At 35.4% G+C, this 21,462-nt stretch overlaps 1 protein-coding gene across 1 annotated transcript in view; it reads right to left on the bottom strand.

The window, feature by feature from the left end:
* Window positions 1-723: 723 nt before the first annotated feature.
* The window catches only part of SrpRalpha (signal recognition particle receptor alpha), a 41,089-nt gene continuing 20,350 nt past the window's right edge, over window positions 724-21,462 (bottom strand). Inside the window, exons 5-8 of the mRNA XM_072535092.1 lie at window positions 19,434-19,871; window positions 16,413-16,715; window positions 6,710-6,919; window positions 724-1,874 (exon numbers count right to left, since the gene is read on the bottom strand). Of these exons, the coding sequence (XP_072391193.1) occupies window positions 1,749-1,874; window positions 6,710-6,919; window positions 16,413-16,715; window positions 19,434-19,871 (1,077 nt within the window). The 3' untranslated portion in view covers window positions 724-1,748. The remainder of the gene's footprint in view (window positions 1,875-6,709; window positions 6,920-16,412; window positions 16,716-19,433; window positions 19,872-21,462) is intronic.

Raw genomic sequence — 21,462 nt, 5'->3', positions numbered from 1 at the left:
AAGTGATGGCCACCGTATTCTGGGATTCACATCGACTACCTGGTAAAGAGTACAACGGTCACATAACTTCACTATACCGAATTATTGGGACGATTCGACGCCGAAGTGTAGATAAACCGGCCCCATTTGGCGACAAAAACAGTGCTCTTCCACGATGATAACGCACCGGCTCACACCTCCGCCTTCGCCATGTTTAAATTGGTCAAATTGGACTACGAACCGCTGCCCAATCCATCGTATTCTCCTGATTTGTCCCCATGCGACCTCTCTTTGTTTACAAAATTGAAAAAGTCACTCGTCGGGCAGAAATTTAAGTCGAATGAGGTCATCGCCGCCACGGAAGCCTAATTTGCAGATCTGGAGCTTCGCTGGGTCAAGTGTACGGAGCTAATAGATTATGTTGAAAAATAAATTGCCTCGTTTCCAAAATTTTTGTTTTTCTTTTCTAGGTTAATTACCTATCGGACTGACCTAGCAGTAACTACTAATGATAGTGAGATTCCTCTATACTCCAGCTGATACTTGCTGTTAGCTAACATTTTTATTTGTGCAAGTGGGACACGAATACATGACTGAATTGACTAATTAAAAACTCCTTAGCAGGAGGTCAAAACATTAATTTAATTTTCTAATATTTCATAAAGAAGTTATTAAGTAACAATTACACAGTTGGAGTAGTGGATGTAATTGGGAATTGGAATTTATAAATAAAATACAAGGTGGTGTATTTTACTGTTTATGAAAACAATTTAGATTTTACAATAATTTAAACCAAAATACAAAAATATCACCATAAAATGCATAAAATCAAAGTAACAGAAAAGTATAAAAAATTATTTTTAAAATAAAACATGATTTAACAACCAATGTTCTACAATAACCTACAAAACCGATGGAACTTTACAATTATACGATATAAAATTTAATAATGTAGGAAAGATGAGACAATCTGTAAAAAAATTATTTAATATATACTGTAATACCTAAAATTTTCTTTCTGGTCGAACTTGATTTGTAACAAATAGTATCAATAGGAGACATATTAGAATATAAAGAGAATGTCCAAAAGATCGATGGGTTAAATCCTTTCACTGTAAATTAAATACATCAAATGGTAAAGGAAAGTTTTTTCGAAAGGAAATGATATAAATTCATTTTTGATTTCATTCATCAAATTTTTATACTTGCATATTTTTATTAAAAAATTTTGAAACGTGCCAAATATTATTAACTGTAAGCTGTACGTTAAATAACAACATATAACTTTTCATATTATTGAAATTAGGTATTTTATATTCCTTAGGCTAAAATCTCTAAGAAAATTTATAATAAAAAACGATAGAAAAGTGATTACATAACATATATACATAATTGTTTCTCGTCTACCGTTAGGTGTCGAGAGTGATTACTTAAATTATCCCTAAAAAGATTTTTCATAAAAGTTAATAATAAAGTTAATTTTCAGTTTTACAGCTTATTACTTTATTTATTTATATACATGGCACACTATGCAAAGTACTTTGTACCGTTTCTAAAATTTAAGATGAATTTATGATTGAAATTTTAAAAATACCAAATATATTTTCTTGGAGTTTGAAATATATGAGCTGACTTCATAAAGAGTAAAATAAATTACGTTAAAACTCCAACATGAACATAAAATCACAATTATCCAATGTCTCATCTTTCCACCTTAGAACTTCTTTCAACGATTAAGAATTATAATAAGGCATCTGTTTACGAATAAATTACTTCATGAGCGAATGCACCACCGTTTTTGCATTTAAGGCTTTCAAGTCTGTATAGGTTTGTCCAGTTCCAACAAAAACTATAGGTTGACCAGTTATATAAGTCATTGATATTGCAGCTCCAACCTGAAAAATAAAAAATAGATATAAATACAAGCAGTTTAGATAAATACTCCAGTCGTCAGAGAAGAACAAACTGAATTTTGCTGAGAATTTCAATTTTGGGATCCCAAAAAAGATGCAAAAAGCAATATAAATAAATTTTAAAAATAAGTACGTAATAATTGTAATGTACTAATTAATTGTAATGAAAGTGGTAAAAAGTAAAATACTATTCCATAGAATTATGGAAATAATAAATCAATAAAAACTTATGGCTTCTATCTGTGTACATATATTTGTAAATTGAGAAACTCATTTCGACATCAACGGGTGCGATGGGAGCATATTTTAAATTAACAAAAATATTTGGTTCTAAATCTAATTCTTCGCAAAAATTGCCAGCTATCTCAGTAAGTTTCTGAAAACCATTGTTTTTAGAATTATTGTTTTAAATTTTTAAAAAACATCTTTTCCAGTGGAACTTTCAATATTTTGACAAGCTGATCCAATTTCTTTTATTAAGACTATGTTTTCTATTAGGGACAACTTTGATGATTCTAATTAAGTAATAGTTTTTTGAAGCAAACTCTAATTTGATTTAATGAATGAAAGTTGCTGCTGAAGAACGTTGTTTTTAAAAATTTGTTTAGCATCTAGCAGAGATTGGGAACTTTCATCCATTAAAGCGTCAATTATATTTCTTAAATCTACGAAATAGTCTAAATAGAAAAAAGCGGCTTCCAACCATGTTCCACATCGTGTTAGAAAGGGTTCTGGTGGATTTGGAATATTTGTAAGCATTTCTTTATAAAGTTGAATTCTTTTAGAAGATCTGAGGAATACTTTTTTATTCTTGATATCAGGGGGTTTACAAAAGAAAACTCTAATTAATATAATAAAACTTTCTAATTTCTTCCGCAGCTCTGTTCATTCCATGTCCTAAACAAGTAACGTCTAATAAGTTGGCATATATTTTTAAATTTTGTTCTGCCTTGACCATATATGGTGCAGCATCAGACAAAAAAAGACAATAGAGCAGGATAAGCAGAAAGAAAAAATTTTGATAATTCTTCTTGTACAAAACGTTATATTGTTGCAGAGTTGGTCTTTTCTAATCGCTTACATAAGATTAAATAGGATTTTGGTTGTCTTGTTTTTTTATTTATTCTGCAACATTTGATCTTTCGCAATGACCAAGCCGACAGTTCCCCTTGTGTTCTTAAAACGAGTAACAAAGCTACATTTTGTCGTTGCAGAAAATACGGTATCTTTATTGTATTACTTCGTTGATTCGAACATGGACCTGGTCATCATGTTTTGCTAAGATTTTGCGGATTTGAGCTGAAACATCTGCTATTTTTTTCTCGTTGTGCTAAAGCTCATTGTTTTGAAACTCCTCATCTCAGCCACTTTTCAAAAGCAGAAACTTTTCTTAATGGTCAGTTTTAAGATTTAAAATTTATTTTTTTTTATATTAATTTAAAATGTAAATAAAAAGTTTATTTCTATTTAAGTTAAGTTAACAACATCCAAGTAATGAAAGTGTTTTACATCATCTGTGCTGAAGTAAGCGATTTTTATTTATTGTTACCAATAAATTGCAATCTTTATATGGAATAAATACACACAAGCGAAACCACAATTTTTTAAACAGGCTAAACTGAAATAAATGACAAAACTTGAATAGAGCACTGTTTTTGTTTTGCCCCGAGCACGAATCACAGAAAACATAAAGCTCTTCAACATTAGGATCAAGTATATTTTTCATTTCACTTTCTTTTCAACATTTTCTGATTAGATATAAAAACTAGCGGACCAACTCGACATCGAGTTTTTTAAATGAAATTTTTATTTTGCGAGAAAAATTAAGAGATCAATACAAATAATATAATAGAAGAGAATATACATAACATTCATCACATATACAAATGTCGACATGGACATCATTTAGCGGTTAATTTTGCATGCTGATCACGAATCCGGTGTCAGATTTGCTCTATCGGGTCACTTCCGGTGTCGGATCGCAACCGGAAGTACATATTTAGATTCGTCTCGACGAGACCTTTCGATCCATATATACATTGTGGGGTCTAAAACTTAAAGTAAATTTTAACTTCCGGTCATCTCAAAACCGGAAGTGAACTTTTGTACCAAAAGTATATCTTGACAATCTCATACGTAATACTAATAATATTCCGAAAAAATATTTTAATTATCTAATATGGTTTTTGAGTAAAGTGGTGGACAAGAAAAGGCCTTAGCGTTTTAGTATATAAGATAGCCATCACCACTTGAAAGCACATGTATATTAAATGTATACACAGACAATTGCCTTTTATAGTAGACATCGTTGGTTTCAATGTTAGGGCATGGAAAATTCCTGTTATAATCCATAGTAATGACTTCTATTTTTGACGATTTCATAGCATTTTGTTATATTGTTTAGCAGTTCTATTTCTCTCATAAAAAGTTGCTTGTTTTCTCAAGTGAACTTCTTGTTTAGTTTCAAGTGCTTGACTAAGCCTGCATCGGTGCATATCTGCATCTCTTTCCTCGTTTATTTTTAAAAACGTTTTCTTTTTCGCAGTATACCTATCATACGGGCTACAAGTATCCGATCTCGGATATTCAAATCCAATGTTGAAATCAAGATTAAAAATAAACCTATAGTTTTCGTAAGAAAAGTTAGGGGATTTTTGCATTAAATTGAAATATTTCTCTTTAAACATTACAAACATTTTTTTAATGTTTAATGGGTCATCTACATAGGTCCTAAGTCCAGAAAGTGGGTTTGGATCGGTCACACACTCCGAAAAAATAGTTCCAGTACGGCAAAGACTGCCCTAGAGTGGAATCCCCAAGGGAAAAGAAAAAGAGGTCGCCCAGTACAAACTTGGAGAAGATAATAGACGAGATAAGAGGCCAAGGAAAGTCTTGGAATGAGGTGAAGGCCTTAGCGCAAAATAGAACCCGATGGCGCGTTTTCACTGAAGCTCTATGCTCCACTTAGGAGTTCAAGAACCTTATATAATATATATATATATATATATATATATATATATATATATATATATATATATATATATATATATATATATATATATATTCTGTCACTATTTTTCCGGGTTTGACTCCGCGTCAAACCCGGAAAAATAGTGACAGCACATATAGCTCCCGCGGAAACCTCAAAACAAACATATATATATATATATATATATATATATATATATATATATATATATATATATATATATATATATATATATATATATATATATATATATATATAAATAGGTCCTTAAAGACTTTTTGAGGCTATCATGACAATTTCTGCTAGAGAAAGAACTTATGTGCTCATGGATTGCTTTTTTCAAATCTTCGTCCATTTGGTAAGGACGATTTTTATGCAAACCCCGTAAGTCCCTAAGAGCTGAGTTTTATTTTTTCAATTTATTTAGAGAAGAAGAAGAATCAACTTTACCTCGTGTTATACCATGAAATGGAACAAAAGCATTCTTGCAAACCTGGATATCTTTCACAGTTGTTTCCGTTTTATTTTCACATGATAACAGACAGTGCAGTCTCGAAAACCAGTCTCATTCTCTGGTTTCTAGGCCTTCTTCGTTGTACAGGAAAGAAACAAGAAACGTTGCACAAAAGAACCAAATGACGTTAAATGTAGGTTTATTTCGTCATTATTTAAAAAAAAAATCATATTTTTTTATAATAGATTGTCTTTCATGTTCAGAGATTAAATCAAAAAATTTCTTAGCACATTTACAAGCCAGTTGCATGATACTGTAACTCTAGTTTCTTTGAAACATATTGCATCCTCCCAAATCTTTTCCTTTTCTTAGAGTTTTTCCCACAAGCAAAAGATAATTGATCAATGGAACACTCACCCGTATCTGCCATGATTATTTTGATTATCAGATAAAAGTATCAAACGTTGTAAATAATTACTTTCACTTTAAAATAAAACAAACTAAGCATTAACATAACCTTTAAAACAAAGAGACTGTAGAAATCATGTTACCCAATGTCGCATGCCATTGTTGCCAACTACTAGGATTACCTGGACTTATCAACGTTTTCTAATGTATGGAATGGACATATCAAGTTCTTTTCCTGTACAGGGTATTTTTAAACACTTATATTGTATTGTGTTACTCTTAGAAACCATGTAATTAAAGCTAAAAAGTGGAATTAAAAACAAGAAATGTGAAAACTTGGACTTATTAAGTTCTTTTCCTGTGGTCTTCAAATGTTATAACCCAATGATGGTAAGCCAAAAAAAAAGAAGCAAATAATTTTTTATTAACAAAATTATATTCAAACTTTTCCTAATGCAACAAAAAGTGTTAAAAATTTTGTTTTAAATTAGTGATAAATAAAAGGGCCATACAAAAACATTACATATGTTTAAAAATTAATTAAAAATCAAGTTAGACATGGGATTTCAGTTTATTTATAGAATTTCCTGCTCGTTATTCTATCATCAAAAAACTCAAAGATATTGAATCGTTTCTTTGGTTATGTGCTGTTAAACTATCATTAGTACTACTCATTTTACAATTCATACTGTTTTGCGACTAACAGTTTTCTTTTACATCTATAAAGAAGTAATATTTGTTAATATACTTTTTTGAATACCATTTTTACATAATTTTCCCAATAATATTTTAAAATTATAGTCCGAACCAAACTGTACGTTAACAATGTCAGACCACTAATGCCACGTCATTCAGCATCGTGACTACACTACAACAGTCGAAGAAATAAGAAATTTTGTGGCTTTTTAAATTACGATTTTTTTTGTGGCTCTATATTAATTTAAAAAAATGTATTTAAATATTTACCTTGTCATCAATTGTGTCAAATTTGGTTAATACAATGCCGTCTATGATGTGTGGATTAGTACTAGATGAATAATCTGCAAGAGCTTGATTGAATTTTACTAGCTGGTCTACGGCCTCATTACCAACAAGAGCTTCTCCTACAAAGAGTACCAGATCAGGTTCATTAACTTTAATCAGCTTGGTTAACGCTCTCATCAAAGGCTCGTTATCCTAAAACAACAATTTTGTGTTATATCTTCCTTTATAATTCCTAAATAGAGATATTCTAAGGATGTTGGAGGAAAGAATGGAGCTGTCAAATGATGTTGAGGAATAAGGAATTGTAAATGAGAAAGGATTTTAAGTTAAATACGATTGCAATGAATCAGAAAATGATATAAAAAAACATGCACTTTTTTAAATTTGGTACTTAATGTTTGCTTTTTAACTAACTTGGTTCTGTTCTGTAGGTGTATAATTAATAGTTACACTACATTAGTGTTACGACAAATTCTGACCCAAAACCGTAAATATATTTATTACTAATATTTTCATTCATTCACGTATTTTTTAGGTAATGCCTACCTGACACACGATGGGTCCCCCTTTGTAATAAAAACATAACAGTTCGAACCTTCTGGAGACAAGCCGATTTAACCATACCGGTTCTGAGAACAATTCGCCGCTCTGTCTAGAAGGCCTTTCAGCAAACAGCGGTCTATGTTCGATGTGTTTCGAGAAACAACTGTTTTCATTCTCGAATAACAGGACTTTATATTTATAGAGGAATTTTGGTTATGGAGGGACAGTTAATTCTCAAGACCCGCGCTCGCGAATTTGTTACGTACGGATATAATAAATTATTGTCAGATAAGTTAATATAAATAAAGAAATAAATTAAATCCGTAAGTGTTATAAATATTGAACCTTTTAATAAATTCACAACAAATGGTGGCAGAAGTGAGATCGAACATAAATTAGACTTATAATAATAATACAAGTGAATATTTGTAAATTGTGAAAATGACGACGATTTATGAGCTGACAGTGACTAATTTAAGAAGACATCTTGAAGACAGAGAATTAGCTTCTACCGGAAAAAAGGCTGAGTTAGTCCAACGACTAAAGAACGCTTTGCTAGAAGAAGGACTAGATCCAGAGACTTATATATTTGAAGATGCTGTCCTCTCGTCGATTTCGAAAGTTTCTGGTGATGTAGCCAAAGTTTCTGGTGATGTAGCCAAAGTTTCTGGTGACATCGCATCATTAGAGAACAAAGTATCTGGCGATATTTCGAAAGTTTCCGGCGACATCGCTTCTTTAGAAAGCAAAGTTTCTAACGAGATTTCTTCCCTGGAAAGCAAAGTTTCTGCTAACATCTCTTCAGAAATCTCTAAAGTCACTTCTGAGATGTCTGCCCTGGACGATAGAATATCTTCGTTAAAAAACCAAGTTGCTGCCGATAAGTTGGCCTTCGAAGAAAAGATTAAAGAGATGGAAAGGAAGATGGAAGAAACAGGGACAGCAGAGAGAGGTAACAATCCGATTACAGTGGAGATAAAAGAAGACGAGACGAAATTTAAGTTGGAGACACGGCCGAAATTTGAAGGAAGTGGAGGTTCTATTCATGTTAAAGTCCCAACTTTCGACGGAAAATCATCATGGAACAACTACATGAAACAGTTCGAATCAGCCGCAAGAGCAAATGGATGGTCTGAAAAAGAAAAGGCTGTAAACCTGACTATCGCTCTTCGAGGAGATGCCTTAGATGTGCTTCAGACCATAGCCGTAGAGGAGACCGATGATTTCGAACAACTGAAGAAGAGGTTAAATATGCGATATGGCCACGAACATTTGGAGCATGTATATCAGTCACAGCTTAAAAATCGTAGACAGAAGAAAGATGAGGCTCTTCAAGAATATGAGGTAGATATTGCCAGATTAGTACGATATGCTTATCCAACAGCTCCCGAAGACATGATGGAAAAATTGGCCGTTCAAACGTTTATTGATGGTCTTCGTGATCATGAAATGCAGAGAACACTGCGATTAGCTCGTCACAAGACGCTGGTTGATGTCCTATCCGCCGCCCTCGAATACGAGTCAGCTACGCAGGCCTTTGGCGGGTACAGTAAAGTTAGGACTGTAAAAGAGGAAGGAGATGAAGATAAACTTGACCAGCTCGTTAATATGATGAAAAGCATGACATACAAGAAAACGAAGACCATCAGATGCTGGAATTGTGGCGAAATAGGACACGTACGAAGCTCCTGTAAGCACCCTAGGTACGACGCAAATCAAGAAACTCACCATCAGGAAAACTAGAACGGGTCAGCCTTAGGGGGGCAGCTTCGACCCAAAACTTTTCCAAAGACCCTCTCATACTAATAGCTTCTTTGAAATGTCGTGAAGATAGTGTATATGTAGATGGAGACATAAATGGTAAAAAGCATACGTTGTTGGTGGATACCGGAGCGACCAGAACCATTATACGCCCGACAGTTATAAACAGCCGAAAGAAACTGTTACCAACGAGGTTACGACTTCGAACCGCTACAGGTGAAAATGCCAACATTCATGGAGAAATCCAGGTACAATTGGGAATTGGGGCAGAAAAGTTTGTCCATACTGTTATAGTTGCTGACATCGAAGAGGATGTTATATTAGGAATGGACGTAATGAATATGCATGGATTCCAATTGGATTTTAAGAATAAGGTAATCAAAGTTGGCAACGAGGAGGTATTTCTCCATCCACATAATGACAACACTGTGCAAGCAGCCATTACAGAAGATACAGTCGTGCCTGCGAGAAGCGAAACGATCATAGTAGCGCGACTACAGGGAATTGTAGACGAAGGGAGACCTGTTATGATGGAGCCTTGGAACCACGACGATGAGGTTGGCCGTGGAATCATAATTGGAAAGGAATTGGTGACTTCGGCTAAAGAAATTCCTGTGAGACTTATCAATGTCAACGACTACCCAGTGACCATAAAGAAAGAGACAAAAGTAGGAACTTGTGTACCTGTGACATCCATAATTCGTCAGGCGACAACATCTGATAATTCCAACGACAAATTCGACCAAATGGTTGCAGTTGCAGGACAGTCTCTAAATCAGATGGAGAAAAGGAAATTAAGGGAATTTCTTCGGCAGTATCGTGATATTTTCGTACCGAAAGGAGGAAAGACGGGAAGAACTACCGTTGTTAAGCATAAAATTGATACTGGTAATGCTAAGCCAATTCGTCAAACAGCTCGACGATTACCACAGGCGAAGAGAGAGGAAGCTGAAACGATTGTTCAGGAAATGAAGAAAGACGGGGTGATAGAACCTTCTACGAGTCCATGGGTCTCTCCGGTGGTCCTGGTTAAGAAGAAAGACGGAACGACGAGGTTCTGTGTGGATTACCGTTTGCTGAACAACGTTACCAAGAAAGATAGTTATCCTCTGCCTCGGATCGATGACACATTGGACACATTGGCTGGAAGTAAATTGTTTTCTACTTTAGATTTGAAGTCTGGATACTGGCAGGTAGAAATGGACCCAGTCGATAAAGAAAAGACAGCCTTCACCACAGGATCTGGATTGTGGCAATTCAACGTTATGCCATTTGGACTTTGTAATGCTCCTGCGACATTTGAGAGGCTTATGGAAAATGTGTTGAGAGGGTTATCTTGGAAAACATGCCTGGTTTATTTAGATGACATAATCGTCTTGGGGGAGACATTCGAAGATCATTTGAGGAATTTAGAAAACGTTTTTAATCGACTTAAAGCTGCCCAATTGATGCTAAACCCCAAGAAGTGCCAGCTATTTCAAGGTAAAGTCAATTATCTGGGTCATATAGTCAGTAAAGAAGGAGTGGCCGTGGATAAGGGAAAAATCGATTCCATTAAGGAATGGCCAAAACCAACTGACAAACATCAAGTGAGAAGTTTTCTTGGACTATGTACTTACTACCGGAGGTTTATTAAGAAGTTTGCAGATATCGCTAAGCCATTAACGCGACTTACAGAGGAAGCAAGAGAATACCGCTGGGATATAGACTGCCAAAATGCCTTTGAAACGTTGAAAAAGCATTTAATAACAGCACCAATTTTGGGGTATCCACTGCCAGAAGGAGAGTTCATCTTAGATACGGATGCAAGTAACGTGGGAATTGGAGGAGTGCTGTCTCAGATTCAAGGAGGACAGGAACGAGTCCTCGGATATTTTAGTAAAGTCCTTTCAAAACCTGAGCGGAATTATTGCGTCACGAGAAGAGAACTTCTAGCAGTAGTTAAATCAGTAGAGCACTTCTACCAATACCTCTATGGCAGAAAGTTTCTAATCCGAACCGACCATGCCGCCCTTAAGTGGTTGATGCAGTTTAAGAATCCAGAGGGTCAGATAGCCAGGTGGATCGAACGACTCCAAGAATACGATTTTAAGATTGAGCACCGGGCCGGAGTTAGCCACAGAAACGCTGATTCTCTTTCCAGAAGGCCATGCCCAGCAGAGTGTTCCCACTGCAACAAAACGGAATCCAAGGAAGCAGCAGTGCTAAGAACGACGATTGTCAACGACGACTGGACGCCTACTAAGATAAGGGAAGAACAAGAGAGAGATCCAGTTATACAGAAAATCCGAAAATGGAAAGAGGAAAACCGTCGACCACCTTGGCAGGAAATATCAAACCTATGCTCAGTAGTTAAGACGTATTGGGCCCAGTGGGACTCATTTATCATCGAAGATGGCTTGCTCAAACGAGTCCTGGAAAATGATGACGGTTCAGAGAAGAGAAGACAGTTGGTGATCCCAAAGAGCAGAATAGCCGAAGTACTTCGTCAGTTACACGACAGTCCATCGGGAGGGCATTTTGGTGTAAGGAAAACACTTCAGCGAATTCGGGAACGGTTTTATTGGATGAACAGTTCCGACGATGTAAAAGACTGGTGTAAGAAATGTACTATTTGTGCCACGAGTAACGGGCCTTACCGAAAAAGGAGAGCTCCTATGAGACAATATAATGTTGGAAGCCCGTTTGAAAGAATAGCTTTGGACATCGCTGGGCCATTTCCAGAAAGTGAAAAGGGAGGCAAGTACATGCTGGTAGTAATGGATTACTTCACTAAGTGGGTCGAGATTTACGCACTTCCAGACCAGAAGGCCGCCACCGTTGCAGATAAGTTGATCCAAGAATATATCAGCCGATTTGGAGTGCCTTTGGAGATCCATAGTGACCAAGGCAGGAACTTCGAAAGCGATCTATTCCAAGGAATATGTGATAGACTAGGCATGAAGAAAACAAGAACTACCGCGTATCATCCGCAATCGGATGGTATGGTAGAACGAATGAATAGGACAGTTGGCAAGTATTTGACAAAGATGGTGTCCGATCATCAGCGAGACTGGGACCAATACCTTCCGTTCTTCACAATGGCCTACAGATCTGCTGTTAACGAATCAACAGGCCAGACACCAGCCAAAGTCCTATTCGGACGCGAAATGCGACTACCTTGTGATCTAGAGTTTGGGTGTCGACCTGGAGAAGATGTAGCAGGTGAAGATTATGTGATCGAATTACGAAGAAGAATGGACGATGTACATGAGTTGGTCCGTTCCCACCTTCAGATCGCTAGCGACCGAATGAAGAAACGGTACGATACACAAGCCGAAAAGGGTTGCTTTAAGAAGAACGACAAAGTCTGGCTGTATAATCCCAAGAAGCGGAAAGGTTGTTCTCCCAAATTGCAGCAGTTTTGGGAAGGTCCATACCTCATCATGGAGAAGATCAACGATGTCATCTACCGAATAAACAAGATTCCGAGGGGAAAGCCGATGATAGTACACCATAACCGGCTGGCGTCTTTCGAAGGTGACCACGAAGTAGATGAAGAAGTGGAAGTAAACCAAGTCCAAGACGTGTCTGACCTCACGTTTGAGGAATTCATGGGTGCCTATGGAGGTACCGGTAAAGCAAGACATGGTGTTACCACTGAAGAAAAGCAAGATCTACTCGCGCTCCCCGATGACTACTCGCTGGCCCTTACCATCCCGGCCAGTATCAAAGACGCACCAGGGTTGGCATCCGTCTTTCGAAGGAAGTTTGGTCGAGTTGCAGAACTGCAATGTCAGGTGCCCGCTCCCGGTAAAACCTTGAAACTCCAAGATGCATCACGTTACCTTTTCTACCTGGTAACAAAAGACACTGCCCGTGACCAACCTACCTACCGAGATGTATGGGAAGCCTTACTTCAATTGAGAGAGCACGTACTAGAGTCCGACGTGCAAAAGTTAGCCATGCCAAAGTTGAAGTGCCGCCAATTAGATTGGAGGGTTATCCGAAATATGGTGGAAGAGATCTTTAAAGACACCGAAGTCCAGGTGTTAGTCTGTTGCAATCCGCATAGTTACTGGTGCGGAGAGAAAACCGTCCCTTGTCATTTTTATACAACTTGTAGTGAAGTTGTAAAAGAGGGTCCAGTTGCCGATACCAGCATACCGTTCCGATTCCAGTCCCGACAAGGTTCCAGGAGGAACAATCTTTTAAGAGGGGGGCAATGTTACGACAAATTCTGACCCAAAACCGTAAATATATTTATTACTAATATTTTCATTCATTCACGTATTTTTTAGGTAATGCCTACCTGACACACGATGGGTCCCCCTTTGTAATAAAAACATAACAGTTCGAACCTTCTGGAGACAAGCCGATTTAACCATACCGGTTCTGAGAACAATTCGCCGCTCTGTCTAGAAGGCCTTTCAGCAAACAGCGGTCTATGTTCGATGTGTTTCGAGAAACAACTGTTTTCATTCTCGAATAACAGGACTTTATATTTATAGAGGAATTTTGGTTATGGAGGGACAGTTAATTCTCAAGACCCGCGCTCGCGAATTTGTTACGTACGGATATAATAAATTATTGTCAGATAAGTTAATATAAATAAAGAAATAAATTAAATCCGTAAGTGTTATAAATATTGAACCTTTTAATAAATTCACAACATTAGTATAATAGGAAAAAGTATCTTGTTCCCTTCTTAAAAATCAGTATAAAATAATGTGTAATTACTATTTAAATGGGAATTACTCTAACATGCCACAAGAAAATAGCTTCAAAAGAATATTAAAATAATGTGAGTAAAACGCTACAATTACTAAGATTAAATACTAGTATAATACGTAAATATAAGTACTATAATAGATTGTAGAAGAACTGACAGTTTATCTATCTGAGTATCAGTTTATCAATCTGCACTTTTTCTTGGCATGGACAGAAATAAAATGAATGAAAAAAATGACAGAAATTCGATTGCGAGTGTTGTTTATCAGTGGGCACTTTTCTCTTTTTCGTCCCGCTTGTAAATCACGTGGAATTTTTACCAATAAAAAAAATTCATGAACTCAATGTCACAAGTTATGGCATATGAAATAGAATATTACAAAAATCACGGCTTGGAATTAAAAATTCCATAAAACTGTCCAAAAAATTACGCAAAAACTAGAATAATTAATGATATCGAACAAAAATGTCAAAATCTGAATCAATCACGAGACTTCAAGGTTGAATGGAACGTAGGATTTTGAAAGTGTCTTGAAGAAATTCTCAGCTTTCTTAGGAAAAAACCTTTTGCTGACAAAAAAACAAAAACAAAAGATGTTGAGGTGGGTAATTTAAAAGTGATTTTTAGTGATGAATCAAAATTAGACAAATGTTGATGAACACTGAAAACAAGTAGTTGCTGTAAAAATTAGGAATATCATAAAGATTGTCTAAAGGGGACTGTAAAACTTCAAGATAGTATGACTTGTCGTGAACTAGAAGAACTTAAAGAACTTGAAAAGCTCTTAGCTGATATAACAACTATTACTGACCAACTCAAGATTAAAAGCCTCACCGTTCTGATGGTTGACCTTAATGCTAAGATAGGAAAAGGCAGACAAAGTAACAAATAGTTTTCCTCCAAGAACGAATTTTCGTTAGAACAAGCAATTTTGGCTCTATTGTACAAGGATTTAACGTAAAATTAAATTATTAGAAGAATTTTTCACCAAGTAACAAAAAAACAAAATTTGTTTAATTTACTAATGTTTGTATTTTGAGAACGGTTTCCGAAGTGGAAATTGAAACGTCAATAAACTTACTTTAACCTTTAACTGTGGCTTATTCCCATTTAAATAGTAATGACTTTAAAATGCCACAAGAAAATAGCTTCAGAACGATTTTGATTGGGGTAAAAAATCGCATTTTGCAAATGTCAGAGAAATTTGGGCAAGCGACGGAACAGGAATTGAGATAACAAGGGCTGTTATGAGTTACCAATGATTTTTTTTACAACAAATTGCTTGAGATTTGATGATCGCACAACCAGAGCCGCAAAATTGACAAATTAGCTGAAATCGGTGACTTGTTTATGCATTTGTGACCAATATTCAAACGTCCCTCAAACTAGGTAGATACGTTACAATAGACGAAATGCTTCATCATTTTCGAGATCGTTGCAGTTGGGTACAATACATACCAAGCAAACCAGCAAAATACGGCATCAAAATGTATGCTTTATGTGATGCAAAGACCTGATATACTTCAAATTTGCTGCAAATATATTGCAGCAAACTGCCCAATGATCCGTACGTTACATCGAACTTACCAACTGACGTTGTAAAGAGACTTGTTTCTTACGACAGAAAATAGCAATTGAAATCTTACCACTGACAAATACTATACTAGCATTCCACTTGCTAATTATTTACTGCATAGAAATCACTTTAGTTGGAACTCTGAAAAAAAATAAGGCAGAAATTCCTGCAGAATTTTTACCTCACAAGGAAAAAGTTACTAAAAGTTGTCTTTTCGGATTATAAAAACACATGATGCTAGTGTATTTTGTACTTCGCAAAACCCAAGCTGTAATCTTGCTTTCAACTTTATACGACAATGACGAAATTCATTCAGACACTCAAAATCACAACTAATTATGGATTATAAATCAACTAAAGGGGGTGTTGATACGGTGGACAAAATGTGTGCAATATACTCAGTTTCTGGCATCTCCAAAAGATGACCTTGTGTTATATTTTACAGTTTATTGAACATAAGTGGAATAAATGCCCATTTTTTGTATAGATTTTCGTGTTCTGATAATTGTCCAAAAGATCGAAGAATTTTTTTGAAAAATTTGTCCCTGAGTCTAATGAAAGAGCACCTTGTTTCAAGGGCTCAGCTAACCAATTTACCCTCAGATATAGACAAATTTTTTAAAATCACATATGAACAAACTGGTAATGAACACGAGGAAACAGTTCATCTTCCAAAACGTGGAGTTTGTCTTCCATGTAATACGGAAAGATAAAGCTCAACGGCATCCATGAAATGCGTTAAATGCAATTCTTTCACTTGCAAAAAACATTAAATTACTACAATTATTTGTAACTCCTGTAAGGAGTTACTGTGACTGTACAATTATTTGTAATACGAACAGTCAGGCTGATAGTTTTTAACTGTAAATTTATTTATTTGTTTACCTAGACTCAAAAGTAAAAAGTGTAATTTCTATTTTATTTTGTAAAATATGCAAATAAATATGTTTCTTCATTATTATTTGTAATACATTTATTTGTTTTATAATTTACATTCAAGAAATAGGAGATAGGTGGAGAAACCTTAAAGGTTAATTTAGCTTTCCAAAACCCTTAATAAAATCAGTGAGTGCAAACAGTAAAATATAACTTACTTGCATTCTTCCCGCGGTATCAATTAATACAACATCGATTCTAGAATCCCTAGCGAACTTAATTGCTTCCATCGCTATACCCGCAGCATCCTTACCATATCCTTTTTCGTACAATTGGACCATTTCTCGTCCTCCGTGCCTATCGGCTGGGTGAAGCGCATTGAGATGTCTCATATGGGTTCGAAGTTGTTCTACAGCTCCAGCTCTGAACGTATCACAAGCTGCTATAAGTACCCGCATGTTATTTTCAATCAACCAAAAACAAATTTTCGCGAGGTTTGTTGATTTTCCCACACCATTTACCTAAAATTGTAATAACATTTGTTTAATGTATTGGCGACTACTTCAATACAGTACGTTTTGGATTAGATATTGCACACTACATAAAGCGCTAAAATCGGCAACATTGCCTCGTAGTAGGTAATTGTAATTCTCCGATCCCCTCCGACAACACGACAGAAAATCATTTAGTAAGTTACAACAACGCATAGGATGTACATTTCCGTCCTTCGATGTTTGTTTTCATTACGTATACCCCGTTCATTTCTCGAGTACATAAATTCAATAAAAATACACTGACTTTTATAAAGCGGTGCATTTGTATCGGTTTTTAATAATGTAAAGAATTTTTTGTGGATGACTTAAAAATAAAGGCGCATTTCTTTAAAAAGATAAAACAAAAAATATACTCTTATTGAAAATAAACAATAATTCCTCATAAAATAAGAAATAATTCTTTTCCTCCTTCCTATGGGGCTCCATTCGGTTATTCTCTTTATCCATCTGCTGTCGCTAGTTCTTCTTACATGTCCATACCAACTTAAGTCTTTTTTGTTCTATATATGTTAGTATGTCTGTTTTTATTGATGTTCTTTGCTTCATTTCGTCATTACTTCTCCTATCTATTCTTGTTATTCTGCAGCATCTTCGCAGGCATTCCATCTCTGTTGCTACTATCTTACTGCTGTTTTTCTTGTTTATGATCTAATTTTCAGCCCCATATGTCATAATACTTCGCACTAATGTTTTATAAATCTGTGTTTTTGTCTTCATATTTTTAGGTGTCTATCCCACCATACTGTGTTAAGTTGTCGGATTGCTGTTCTTGTTTGTCCTAATCTTTGTGTAATTTCTTCCTCTGTTGTTGCCTTTTTCGTGCTTATAAACCCCAAGTATTGGCTTGGTATACTCTTCTTGTAGTTTCTTCATCATGTAGCTGAGGTCGTCTTGGTCTTGTGCAATCACTACTTGATCGTCTGCAAAACTTAACGTATATAGGTAAGTATTCGTTCCGTACCGGTACTCCCATGCCTTGCCTTGTAGGGCATAATTCTTTATGCCCTACATCACACATCATCTAACATCACACTCACCCTCATCTACTTCACCTAAATGGATCTCCTCTTCAAGTGGTTGATAAACACAAATTATTAGGAGTAACATTCGATAAAAGACTTACATGGGGAGATCAGATACAGAATACAAAAACAAACTGCCTAAATAGAATCAATATCTTAAAAACTCTAGCTCATCATCAACGGGGGGCAGAAGAAGAGTCCTCTTAAGAATTTACAGAACATTGATCCGCTCTAGGTTGGATTACGGAAGCATTATTTACATATCTGCTTCCGATACTCACCTTAAAAGTCTGAATACAATTCACAACATTTCTTTACGCATTAGCCTCGGCGCCTTTAAATCAAGTTCTTCTGAAAGTCTTTATATCGAATCTTCAGAACCTCCACTTTTTATAAGACGGCAACGTTTACTTCTGTCTTACTTCTCTAGAATTTCTGCTAATCCAAAAAACCCAGTAATTAAACTAATTAATACTCCCCACCCTGTCCCAGATAATAGTCACCCTCGAACACATTCCTTCTCACAAATTTTAAAAACTTTGCTAAAAGACACAGACCTAAAACTCACAACTCCGTTTACTACGTCCAGAATTCCCCCGTGGACCAAAAAGCTACCTACTGTCCTTAACAGTTTGAACCGATACAAAAAAGAAGAAACGCCCGGAACTCTCTTGGTACAAGCATTTGAGGAACTTATACAGACACAGCGTTATGACAAAATTCTCTACACAGATGCCTCCAAAGAACAGGCCGTCGGTTGTGCCGTCAGTACCTCAAATACAACAGTAGCATCATATGGGCTTTCTCCAGATGCAGTATACACATAGCCGAACTGAATGGAATACTCAAGGCATTAGACTCGCCCATTGCTAATGAGAAATCATTAGCAATATGCACCGATTCTCCCTCCGCCATTGACTCAATCAGAAATATATACTCCATGCATCCCATTGTACAGTGCATTCACAGTATCTGCCAACAGCAGTCAAAAAATGGTGTTTCAATAACTATCATCTGGATACCAACCCATGTTGGTATCAATGGAAATGAGATTGCTGATCATGCAGCAAAACTGACCTGCTCCTTAGAAAATATGGAAAACATACAACTTCACCAATACCTAAAGGCCAGTATCAAGATCAACGTACTAAGCACTTGGCAAACACACTGGAACGTGCAAAATACAAAACTACACACAATTCAACCAACTGTTACCTCCATCACCATGCCTCAAATGAGCAGAAAAGACAATATTATTATCAGAAGGCTCAGAATAGGTCACACTCGTCTTACTCATGGATATCTGATGTCTTCTGAAAACCATCCTCGCTGTGAACATTGTAATGAGTCCTTAACAGTCCAGCACATATTACTAGAATGTGGCCACTACAAACCTCAAAGAGACTACTACAACTTTCAAAATAATTTAAGTGATCTACTCGGTTCTACAAACATGTACAGTGCCATAATTCGTTTCCTTGAAGACTGTCACCTTTACTACTTAGTGTAATTATATTAAGATGTTAATGTATCCTAACTTCTATATAAACAGATTGTATATGTATATAAACATAAATATATTGTAATAAACTTGTACCAGTGTCAATGGCCCATAGTTGTCGACACACTTTAATTTAAAATAAAATAAAAAAAAAATACTTACACCACAAAAAGTCATAACATATGGTCTGTTAGCCTTTTGAGCTTCCATGCAATCTCTAAGAATGTCAACCCTTCTTTTTGGACTTAAAATTTGTACCAAAGATTCAGTTAGAGTATTTTTCACAGTCGTAGCAACACTATCAAAGGTTCCCAATACTTTTCCCTCTAATTTAGTTGCAACGGAATCACAAAGCTTCTCCGAAATATCTGCAGCAACATTTTTAGCAATGAGATGGTCTTTCATCTTCTCCAAAACTGGTTCCATGTCAGCTTTGGTCAGATTCTTTGAGCCGACTAGACCTCTAAAGATAGAAAACATTCCTCCTTTGGCGGCGGGTTTGCTCTGTTGAACAGTTTCGACTTCTTCGTCGTCTTCGTAATCATCATCAGAAGATTCCACTTCTAGATCTTTAATTACACCTTTCATTTGACCAACCATCTAAAAAATAAAATGTTTGAGTTGTTTAATTTTTAAATAATAAAATGTCAGTATAATTACCAAATCAATAAAACTTTAAAATAACCTACACAAGACACTATGATTACTCTTGTACATGCGAGCAATTATTGATAAAATACTTCAAATTTTGATGAATACTGTGTAATTTTTTTTTTTTGTTCTAGTTGGTTGAAGGGATATTTTGAAGCATATAAAACTAACTAGGTTTTAAACTGCCATACAGCACTTAATACCGCAGCTATTTTTAGACCTAACCTACTCTAATCCGACCATTATAATTTACTAAATGTGTCTTTTTTAATTGGTTTCGAAACTTTTATATATAATTCAAATTGTTAACTAAGAAGTCGTCGATATTCGAGACATCAGTTTTGTAAGAAGCTTGGCTGAATGCATTCCGCTAATTTCTCTCAGATTAGCTTGTTTGTTTTATACGCAAGTGCTAATTTTAGTTTGTTTATCTATTACAAGAAATATTCTGATAGGCAAAACAAACTTTTTGTGTATATTCTTGTGAGTATATAACTTCTCTTGAATAACACCTGGGATATTGTTAAACATCAAACCTTTAATTTTTAGATCTTTATTTGTTAGTTAAGAAACTAGTTAAAGACGGCATAGGCATAGATGCAGTTAATTGATGGCTCCTCAGACAAAAGGTTGTGTTTACGACTCGGTAGTTAAGTGCTGTAAAAAGTTGCAAAAAGTTATACAAAGTGGTCTTTTATGTGCGACATGTGGAATGTTATCATATAGTGGCTGCCTGAAGCAATTAAAATGTATTAAATATATCGACGATACAACAGTTATAGGCTGTGAAGGTGGGAGGTTAAGTGATTCAGCAAACGAAATCTTGGATAAAGAAGCTGACGATGAGGATCCAGGGATTCGAGGAAATCAGGTGCTTAAAGAAAATTATTGATCAGAATGAAATAATAATATCAAATCTACAAATAACGATAAATTTACTGAAAAAACAACTAGATTTATTTAAATATATGCAATTAACTGACCAGTCGCTATCTACTCAACACAATATGAATTTAATAAACCTAACAGAACTCTCAGAATCTAACAGAAACCTCAATTTTGAACGACCGATACAGTCTAGTAGTAAAGAATACCCAAAAAACAAAAAAACTATACCGGCAAAAAATATTGCTGTTAATGAAAGTCTAGCTGTTGATAAAGAAAGGAGTTCCCCAACAAAAACTGTGTTTAAAAATGTTACCAATAAAAATAAACAAGTTGTTTCCTTAATCGAAAATAATAAACAATTATCAACTGATATTTTAAGACTACAAACGGAGGCAAAATATTCAGATATTAATTTAACAAACGATGAAAATTTGATAAATATTGAGAATACAAATTCGGTTACAAATAATAGTGGGCAAAAATTGAAAACTGTTAGGCATAACAAAAAGAATGGACGTATTGTTATAGGTAATATTGAGAACTCCGAAATCAGGGGTGTCCCAAAATTTAGCCATCTCCGTGTTACTAGAGTAGACCAACATAAAACGGCAGAAAATCTTGAATGATTGAAAGATGTTGGAAAAACACTTTC

This window comes from Diabrotica undecimpunctata, chromosome 6 (assembly GCF_040954645.1).
Source record: "Diabrotica undecimpunctata isolate CICGRU chromosome 6, icDiaUnde3, whole genome shotgun sequence".
Taxonomy (NCBI): domain Eukaryota; kingdom Metazoa; phylum Arthropoda; class Insecta; order Coleoptera; family Chrysomelidae; genus Diabrotica; species Diabrotica undecimpunctata.
This window is presented reverse-complemented; position numbering and strand designations above follow the sequence as displayed.